General features: G+C 44.4%; 1 protein-coding gene across 1 annotated transcript in view; it reads left to right on the top strand.

The window, feature by feature from the left end:
• Positions 1-10,338, top strand: part of BRI3BP (BRI3 binding protein) — a 13,073-nt gene extending 2,735 nt beyond the window's left edge. The window contains exons 2-3 of the mRNA XM_069960961.1: positions 8,825-8,927; positions 9,874-10,338. Of these exons, the coding sequence (XP_069817062.1) occupies positions 8,825-8,927; positions 9,874-10,292 (522 nt within the window). The 3' untranslated portion in view covers positions 10,293-10,338. The remainder of the gene's footprint in view (positions 1-8,824; positions 8,928-9,873) is intronic.
• The last annotated feature ends 368 nt before the right edge of the window (positions 10,339-10,706 follow it).

Below are 10,706 nucleotides of genomic sequence, written 5' to 3' on the forward strand. Positions count from 1 at the left end.
TTTCAGCGGGGACTTTTAGTAACATAAAGTCCATATTCACAACAATGGTGGCGGCCAGATTTTAAGGGGAAGTATATTCGAATTTTTGGCGACAGAGTTAGATGAGGGCAAGTTTGGCCCCATCCTAGCTAATGGAAATGAAGTGAAAGTGGTCATGTTTAGTCAATCTATAAAAATGTTCAGGTGCAGCATTTGATTAGTGGTGGCTGCAGAAGTTAGATGCAGCCTTAAAGGGGATCTTCCATTAAAAGGATAGGAGACAAGTAAGAGATTGTGGGGCTCTAACCTCCACACCCCTTACTATCTCCAGATTGAGCCCTAGCTCCTTTGTTTTAAATACACTTCCTGTCTCGGCCAGAGATGGCAGCAGAGAGCACTGTCAGACTGGAAAAAACAACCACTTCTTGCAGGACATACAGTAGCTGATAAGTACGGGAAGACTGGAGATTTTTAAATTGAAGTAATTGTCAAATCTGTATAACTTTGTGACACCAGTGGATTTGAAAGAAAAAAAAAATTAGCTTGAGTGCCCCTTTAACCCCTAGACCAGTGATTTTCAACCAGTGTGCCGCGACACATGGTCGGGTGTGCCGCGGGGAAAGTTCCCCAAACTATGGTGCCCCTGTGAAACAGGAGAAAACAATGGGGGAGAGAAACCTGGGGATGGGGGAGAAACGGTAGAGAAGCAGGGGGGAGAGAAACATGGGGATGGGGGAGAGAAACAGCGGAGAGAAGCAGGGTGGAGAGAAGCAGGGGGGAGAAGTATGGTGGAGAGAAGCACAGGAGAGAAGTAGGGGAGAGAAGCACAGGAGAGAAGCAGGGGGGAGAAGTATGGTGGAGAGAAGCACAGGAGAGAAGCATGGGGGAGAAGTATGGTGGAGAGAAGCACAGGAGAGAAGCAGGGGGGAGAAGTATGGTGGAGAGAAGCAGGGGGGAGAAGTATGGTGGAGAGAAGCACAGGAGAGAAGCAGGGGGGAGAAGTATGGTGGAGAGAAGCACAGGAGAGAAGCAGGGGGGAGAAGCAGGGGGGAGAGAAGCACAGGAGAGAAGTAGGGGAGAAGTATGGTGGAGAGAAGCACAGGAGAGAATTAGGGGAGAAGTATGGTGGAGAGAAGCACAGGAGAGAAGTAGGGGAGAAGTATGGTGGAGAGAAGCACAGGAGAGAATTAGGGGAGAAGTATGGTGGAGAGAAGCACAGGAGAGAAGCATGGGGGAGAAGTATGGTGGAGAGAAGCACAGGAGAGAAGCATGGGGGAGAAGTATGGTGGAGAGAAGCACAGGCCCAGGTTTCACAATGAGTGAGTATAAATACATTTAGAATCTATAATTAACTATATGTATAATATGTACTGTTTTAGTGTCATTTTGTGCCATTTTGGTTGGTGGTGTGCCCCGGGATTTTTTAAGTATAAAAAGTGTGCCGAGGCTCAAAAAAGGTTGAAAATCACTGCCCTAGACGACCCTGGATGTACCGGTACGTCCTGTGCTATGAAGCGCACTCCGAGCAGAGCGCGCTTCATAGCAGGTGGGGGCCGGCTGCAATGAGCAGCCGGCACCTCACCGTTAATGACGCGCTGCAGCGTGACATTAACTCCTTAAACGCTGCCACGGCTTTTAAGTGTAAGGGACAGGGGGAGTCTCCTGTCACTTACCGATCGGAACCCCCGCAATGTGACTACGGGGGTCCCGATCGTTAAAACGGACCACCGGAGGTCTCTCACCTGCCTCCGTGTGGTCCGATTGGCGCTCTGGTCACTGAGCCTGAACAGGCAGGCTCAATGAGCAGATCGCCTATCACACTGATAATAAAAGTAATGTATGTACAAGTCCCCCAAAGGAACTTAAAATGTAAAAAAAAAAACCTCCCCCCCCCCCCCCCCTTTCCCATTATATAAATAAAACATATAAAAAAAACCAAAAACATATAATATACCGTAGCGTGCGTAATTGTCGGATCTATTAAAGTATAACAAGCGTCATTGTGATTGGTGAACGGCGTACACGAAAAGAGGGAAACAAGTGCACGGATTACCGATTTAATGTTACATTATATAGAAAAATTTTTTTATAAGTGATCAAAACGTCCGATCTTATATAATATATAACATTAGAGAATCTGTGTAACCTGCATATGGTTGTGTTCAGACTGACCTATAGAATAATGGTATCATGTCGCTTTTACCATATAGTGCATTACGTAGACACAGGAACCCCCCAAATGTTACCATATTGCATTCTTTTTTACGATTTCACCTATTTATATCTTCATAAATAATATATTTGGAATTCCGTCATACATGTTATGGTAGAATGGAAGACGCCATTACACAGTACAACTATTCCTGTAACAAATAAGCTATTACATGGCCCTGTAGATAGAAAACTGAGAGTGCTGGAGCTCTTAGAAGGGGAGGAGGGAAAAACCAAAGCGCAAAGATCAAAATTTGCGCGGTCCACTGGGTCATTTTGGGCCTGGTCCTCAAAGGGTTAATACCATGTCAGTAAGGATGCTATTTCCCCCTCCCCCACTCTGTGAATATTGTGACATTACTTTAGAGGCAGCATGGCGCTCTGCGGCCTTATCTGTAGTTGTCTATGACTGTGGTCACTTCTCAGTAATAGTGTTACTATAAATGGGGAAGTGCATCAGTTCCGCTCTAAAACTTCATTACCTTGTGGGAATAATTAAGTTTATTCACCACATTTTTTATTTTTTATTTTTTTTTAAGAAACTAGACCAAAAAATTTGAGTTTTGCAAAAATATATGACAAATTTGCGCAGGCGAATGTGGCAAAATCTAAGAGTCAGACAAGGGGAAATCGTGCTGTGTAATATAGCCTTTACTCCGATGTGTTATGTCTATTTTTTAACCCCTTAGGGTACAAACACACGGCATATACGCTGCGTATTTACTGCTGCGATACGCAGCAGATAACGCAGCAGATTAGATCTAGATAACTGAACACAGCATCGTATCTGCTGCATATACGCTGTGTGTGTTTGTACCCTTAGTAAAAGGACTAACAACCCTCCAGCTGTTGCAAAACTATAGTTCCCATCATGCTTCGCTTTGACTGTCCAGGCATGATGGGAATTGTAGCTGCTGGAGGGCTGAAGGTTTCCCCTCCCAACTTTAGGGGGTCAAAAATGGTGAAAACTAGAATTATACAGTGTAACAGAATCTGGTGGATTTGTAGACTGTCCAGTCTAAGCCTGGGTTCACACTACGTTTTTTCAATCCGTTTTTGCAAAAAATTGTGTGCATTCGTTTTGATCCTTTTTTCAATTGACTTCAGCTATAAAAAAAAAGGATCAAAACAGATCCGTTTTCTTTAACGTGCTCAAAAACGTAGTTGACCTTATTTTTGTGTCCGTTAAAAAAAAAAAAAAACGGATTAATTTTTTTTATAATGGAAGTCAATGTAAAAATGGGTCAAAACGGATGCACACAAATGCATCCTTTTTTTTTTTTTTTTTTTAAACGGACTGCAAAAACGTAGTGTGAACCCAGCCTAAGATAAAAGTTGCACACTTTTTATCCACCCCCACAATCATTTTTCAGTAGAATGTCTCGTATTTAGAGTTGAAATTAGGTGAACTGTGATCTATAACACTTTTATATGCAAAAGCCGAGTCAGGTTGCCAGGATATGGATTAGACTTGTGTGGACCTAATCCTCATCATAAACTGCTGAAAAATCTGAGGCATTAGGCTTCATACTGCTTTAAAATTTGGGAAATTTGCTCTGTGGCAGTTTTTTCAAAATGCAGCATGTCAACAGGGTGGCTTTTTTTTTTTTTTTTGCAAACTGTGGCATTTTACTCCCTTAGGGTATGTTCGCACTACGGAATCTGCGTGAAAAACTTCCTGTGGATTTTGCCGCTCGCACCCACTTGAATTTCCACCCGTCCCATAGGGGGCAAGCTACTGAGTCCGCGGGAAGTTTGCTCCTCGTTCCCTGCTCGCTGCTGGAGTTATTACAGCGAGCTGGTAAGTGCAGGAGGGGCCGCCGGGGTGATCGCTAGATGGTCTGGGCAGCCCATAGAAGATAGCAGTGGTCTGCAGCCGCCGCTCCTATTCCACTGAGCGACGGCAGCAGATCGCTTCTATCATTGTCTCCAAATGAAGAAGAGTATAAGGAGGCACTCACCATTAAAATTTCTTTATTCATTCGATTCCATTAAAACCGTACAGTGTGTGTAGGAGTCGGCGGGGACGCTGCTCAATAGCTTCCAGTGTAAAACTGAGCAGTGTCCCCGCCTACTACTGCACACTCTGTACGGTTTTAATAGATCGAATGAATAAAGAAAGCTTTAACGGTGAGTGCCTCCTTATACTCTTCTTCATTTAGAATCTCCCGTTTTGCATATACTGCATCTCTCTGGGAGAGCACCCCGTATTACATCCGCTGGATTACTGGTTAATGTTGGCTGTTACCTGTGGTTGGTTGGTGCCGGTCCGCTGTTACTATATTAGAATATTGTCATTTGTCTTTTAACATCAGCTGATCGTTGCCTTCTATTACACGTTACGAATATCGGCCGTAATGGCCAATAAACGTTCTATGTATTAGGGCCTTAAAGAGGATGTACCACCCGGTACATCCTCTTTTACCTGAACCCACGGATCGATCGGCACCAGCACGGGGAAACCGGTGCCGCGGTCGGTTTTTCGGACCGCCGCCCGGTTCCCGTGCATGGCGCCGTTCGATCCAGCTGTACCGGCCAGTGCTGAAGCACTGGAGGTCTGTCGGCCCTCCCCCAGTGGGAGGGAATTCCCTCCCCTGTATGATGCGGCTCCATTCATTCTAAGTGAGCCGCGTCATACAGGGGAAGGCATTCCCTTCCACTGGGGGCAGGCCGACAGACCTCCAGTGCTTCAGCACCGGCCGGTACCGTTGGATCGAAGGGCTCCGTGCACGGGAACCGGGCGGCGGTCCGAAAAACGTTTGATCAGTGGGTTCAGGTTAAAGAGGATGTGCCGGGTGGTACATCCTCTTTAAGAGTAAAAATCTACATGGAAAATCAGAAAGTTGAATGTCTCGGCAGATGCCCTCTCCCCCCCCCCCCCCCCCATCTCTGCTAAGACCTTTTAATAATGAGAATAGACTAAGGGGCCTATTCCACGGGAGAGATAATCAGCCCGATGCGGCTGATTATCGCTCAGTGGAATAGAGAAAGCGATCAGCGCATCGCTACGGTGGAATAGTGGTGCGGGGCAGGCGACCAACGATTTGAGAAGCAGCATCATACATTACCTGGCAGGACTTCTCCTCCGCTCCATATTCCTCCCCGGGTCCTGACACGCAGCATCAGCTTCGGTGTGACCTGACTAAGCTGTCTGACCACTTAGCCAATCACTGGCCGCGGCGGTCCCGGCCATTGATTGGCTGAGCGATCTGACAGCTCAGTCAGGCTGCACTGAAGCTGATGCTGCGCCGCGGGACCCGGGGAGGAAGACTGAGCGGAGGAGAAGTCCTGCCAGGTAATGTATGATGCAAGGGCTGCAAGGACATCGGTAATGATGTCCCTGCAGCCCTCGCTTAACCATCTTCAGGGCTGTGGAATAGGCCCAGTAAATGAGCGGCGATCAAGCAGATCGGCGCTCGTTTACATAGATCGGGCCGTGGAATAGGACCTTAAGTGCTGCATGTTTCGCCATCAATAAAGCTTAGGGCAATAAGTATCAGTGTGCCCACGTGCTGCCCTGTGATCCCCACCAACATCTTTAGCTTTTAACAGCTCACTACTTAGGGTACTATTACACGGAACGATAATCGTCCCGATTCGGCCGATTATCGTTCCGTGTACTAAAGACACCGATCAGCCGATGATCGTTGTCATCAGCTGATCGTTGATATAAGTTCAGACCTATAATCGTCGGGCGCCGGCTTCTCAGCGGCCTGTGTCAGCTGACAGGCCCCTCGGCCAATCACAGGCCGGATCCGCCGCAGCCAGTGATTGGCCGAGTGGCCTGTCAGCAGAGACAAGCCGCTGTGAAGCTGAAGTGCGCGGACCCAGGGAGAAGTTAAGAAGAAGAGGAACCCTGGACCATGGATTAGGTATGTATACAGTTTAAACAAAGGCTGCAAGGACATCGGTAATGATGTCCATGCAGCCCTTGTTTAACAATTATCGGGCCGTGTAATAGGCCAAGTAAATGAGCAACGATCTAGCAGATCGCTGTTCGTTTACAGGTATTATCGGGCCCCCATCGGCCCGTGTAATACCACCCTTAGTGTATCCCTTTGGTTGCTGCTGTTTCTTTCCTTTCTGCTCTCTTTGCACCATACAAACCCAGCACATCAGGCCACCATCTCTGGTTATTTCAGATTTACATTTGGAATTCCAAGGGTTTATAGGAGATGGTTAACCTGACCATACAGAAGCAGAAGTACGTGTCTTCTACATCTATAAATGTGACCACAGTTTGCTTATTTTACAGAACCTCGAGAACGTTTCCTGTGGTTTGGTTTTTTAAGAGTGATTGTTAGTTTCTGCTTCAGCTAAATGTACATGTAGCTGAATGAAATATATTTGTACTCATACACGGTGTTTTATAGTATTAGGCTAGACTCTCAGTGCTGAAGCTGGGCGGCCATGATACCGTTAAAAACCACATAGACAAGCTGTTTGGCACTGTTCTCTATTTGGCAATGGCCGCCTAGTTTTGCAAGGTTTTCCTGCCAAATCATGTGGCCATAGGTTCTGTTAATAATGGCTGCAGGATTTTGCAGGAAAAGAACTTGCAATACCAAGAGGCCATGTAGATTGTTTTTAAATTTATTTTGCCCATCAGGTTTCTGCCCCGTTATCCTAAGGGCCTTATTACACGGCCCAATGCGCAGTGTGAGTGAGTGCCATTCTGATAAATTGTTGCTCGCTTTACAAGCCTTTTACATAGCTTGACGATCCTGCAGCAAGGGATATATACATCGCTTGCTGCAGAATTGACAGCTGCATTTCCTGTCCTGTGCCCCCCATCCCTGGTGTTTAGTGGGGGGGATCTCCTCTTTATGATGCTTACCGGGCCTGGGCCCACTGTCACACTGACGTTGATCCCGACTCTGTAGATCTGCCCTGGAACAGAGTAATACAGCACTAATCTTATTGATCAGTGCTGTATTAAAGGGGAACTTCAGATAAGAAAAACTTTTTTTTCTATTAAAAGTGCATTAAAAGTTATATAGATGTGTCTATACAATGTATTACCATATCTGTACGGTTCTGCCACACTGGTAGGTGATAGAAATCCAGGAAGTGAAGAAAAATGGCCCCTGTGCCAATTCACATTGTCTCCTGCTCCTTCTGCTCTCCCCCCTTAGGAGACAAAGATTGCATAAAAGAAAAAAAGAAAATTTAATGCAAAAAAGTTCTTTACTTTTACTCCAATATCTGCATTACAGTTAAAAAAATACAGTGTGTGTGTGTGGAGGGGGGGGGACACACACAATGAAACGATAAAGTAATGCAAATAATTCAGTGTAATGAAACTGCAATGTGTGAACACAGCCTAGATGTTCTGAAACAGATTTGGGTGGGGGACTGTGATGAACAGCTGAGGGAAAGCATTGCATTCTGGAACCTGTAGTACTAAGTACAAATGCTCAACCAGGAAGTCCAGAAACACAAAACAGAACAAAACCCCCCCAAAGCAAATGGATTTTTGGTAGTTTCAAAACTGGGTTAGATGGTTAAGGAACGCTATATGCTTCTGCATATAACCTCCACCTGGAGTTCCCCTTTAAGTATCTATGAGAGATCACTGCAGTAATAATACCATACCCCTGGGGGACTAAAATTTAAAGTATAAAAAATAAAACGTTTTTTTTCATTCATAAAAAATCCCCTCCTCTTACAAAAGTTTAAATCACCCCCTTTTCCCATTTTATAAATAAAAATAAATACATTTGGTATCGCCGCGTGTATAATCAGCCGAACTATTAAATTATCCCATCCCTGATCTTGCTTGGTAAACGGCGTAAGCACCAAAACTTGCCAAAGTGCAAAGTTGCTGATTTTTTTTATTTTTGTCACAAATTTAAAAAAATTGTAATAAAAATTTGCATATACGCAATCAAGGTACCGGTAGAAAGTACAGACCATGGCGCATAAAATGACTCCTCACACCGCCCCATAGACCAAAGGATAGAAGCGCTATAAGGCTGGGAATAGAGCAATTTTAAACACATTTAGTTTAAAAAAAATAAAAATAAAAAATTAAATTTTTTAAAAGCCGTCAAATACATTTAAAAGTCATATAAATTACATATCGTTGTAATCGTACTAACTTGCAAAACATAGATAACATGTCAATTTTACTATAAGACGAATGGCGTAAACATGAAACCCCCCCCCCCCCCCCCCCCCAAAATGAAAAAAATTCTTTTTTTATCACCGCATAAATCGTTTTCTTTCCCAGTTTTGCAGCATATTTTATGGAAAAATTACATCTGTCATTGCAAAGTACAATTGGTGACGCTAAAAATAAGGGGTCATGTGGGTCTGTAGGTGAAAAAATAGCCCAGTCCTGAAGGGGTTAATACTCCATGTATGTATGCAGCTCTCCTGTCACACGCTGCCGCTGGACAGTAATAATCTATCGACCTTTTGCTATAAAGAATACACACCCTGCCGCAGTGTTACAATACAGGAACGGGGTGTGTGTGTCAAATATGACGGCACAAAGTAATTGTTTTTTTTAGTTTTAGTCTGTCACATGGGTATTATTACTACTACATGGTTGTACATGGTTGATTGAGCCTATGTACAGTAATTGTGTCCGTTTATAGTCACATCCTTATTTCTTTTTGTTCTTTGTTAGTTCTTTTCACGGCTGACCGAGAGGTTTGTGTATGGCGTTGACGTGTTGGTGGACACTCTATGGAGAATATGGACAGACCTGCTGGACGTACTTGGGATTGACGGTAAGTGGGTTATTTTAAGCAGGCCTTCTTAGAAACAGCGATAACATGTTTTAAATACGGCTGCATAGTGAGGAAACCAATGTTTCTAAGTGAAGATTTCATTGGGTTGTTATTAATAACTTGTATTGCCTTACATGAGTTATTAACGCTCCATGTTCCTTTATAGCACTATAGTGTGACAATCCGTAAAGGGGTACTCCAGTGGGGGAGAAAAAAATCCAAATCAGCTAGTGTCAGGAAGTTATAAAGATTTGTAAATTGCTTTTATTTTAAAGACTCAATCCTTCCAGTGCCTATCAGCTGCTGTATGTCCTGCAGGAAGGGGTGTATTCTTTCCAGTCCGACACAGTGCTCTCTGCTGCCATCTCTGTCCATGTCGGGAACTGTCCGAAGTAGGAGAGGTTTTCTATGGAGATTTGTTCCTGACATGGACAGAGGTGGCAGCAGAGAGCACTGTGTCAGACTGGAAAGAATGTACCACTTACTACAGGACATACAGCAGCTGATAAAAATCTCCAGTCTGCCAGTACTTATCAGCTGTTGTATGCACTGCAGGAAGTGGTGTATTTTTTCCAGTCTGACACAGTGCTCTCTGCTGCCACCTCTGTCCATGTCAGGAACTGTCCAGAGGAGCAGCAAATCCCCATAGAAAACCTCTCCTGCTCTGGACAGTTCCTGACATGGACAGAGGTGGCAGCAGGGAGCTCTGTGGCAGGAAAAAATACATCACTTCCTGCAGGACATACAGCAGCCAATAAGTACTGGAAGACTGGAGATTTTTTAAATAGAAGTAAAATACAAACTTGTATAACTTTCTGGCAGCAGTTGATTGAAATTTTTTTGCCCTTTAAGTTCCCCTTAAAAATGATAGTGACTTTGGTTGGGATCTTATATATTGCACTTTCCTCCTATGTATTAAACGTATGGATTTTGTTTTGTTTTTCAGCCTCCAACCTCACTCACTACTTCAGTCCGGCATCAGTGGCCAATAACCCCACTCGTGTCCTGATGCTGGTAGTGGCCGTTCTTCTGGCTTATTGGTTCGCCTCCCTTTTCCTGGGATTTTTCTTCTACATTCTACATGTTATCTTTGGACGTTTTTTCTGGCTGGTCAGAGTGTGCCTCTTTGCGCTGTCCTGCGTTTACATCCTCCAGAAATACGAAGGGGAGCCGGAACACGCCATGCTGCCTCTTTGCTTTGTGGTAGCCATCTACTTTATGACCGGGCCGGTTGGCGTTTACTGGAGGAGGAATAACAATAACAACCTGGAAGACAAGATCGATCACTTAGACAATCAGATCAGGCTATTAAATATCCGTCTGACAAGGGTGATAGAAAGTCTGGACAGAGCCAACGAGCAGTAGTCCTCACTTGTTTGGTAGATCACACCAGCTCCCTCTAGCACAGGGATGGGGAACCTTTGGCTCTCCAGCTGTTGCAAAACTACAATTCCCATCATGCCTGGACAGCCGAAGGCTGTCCAGGCATGATGGGAATTGTAGTTTTGCAACAGCTGGAGGGCGGAAGGTTCCCCATCCCTGCTCTAGTACATAAAGCACTCTTGTTTATACACTGGTCGTGTGATGTCCATCTCTAATGTATTCAGATTTAGGATTTTTTGTTGTCATATAAGTCAATGCAATAGGCCAAAAAAAAAAAAAAAAAATTGCCAACTTAAATATTCAGGTTTACATAAATACCATTTTTTTTAATTATAAGCCAGCAATTTCCTGATATTTGAAACATTTGTAGAATTGAAGATTAATCTACCGTGCTAA

The sequence above is a fragment of the Dendropsophus ebraccatus genome, chromosome 3 (assembly GCF_027789765.1).
Source record: "Dendropsophus ebraccatus isolate aDenEbr1 chromosome 3, aDenEbr1.pat, whole genome shotgun sequence".
NCBI lineage: Eukaryota > Metazoa > Chordata > Amphibia > Anura > Hylidae > Dendropsophus > Dendropsophus ebraccatus.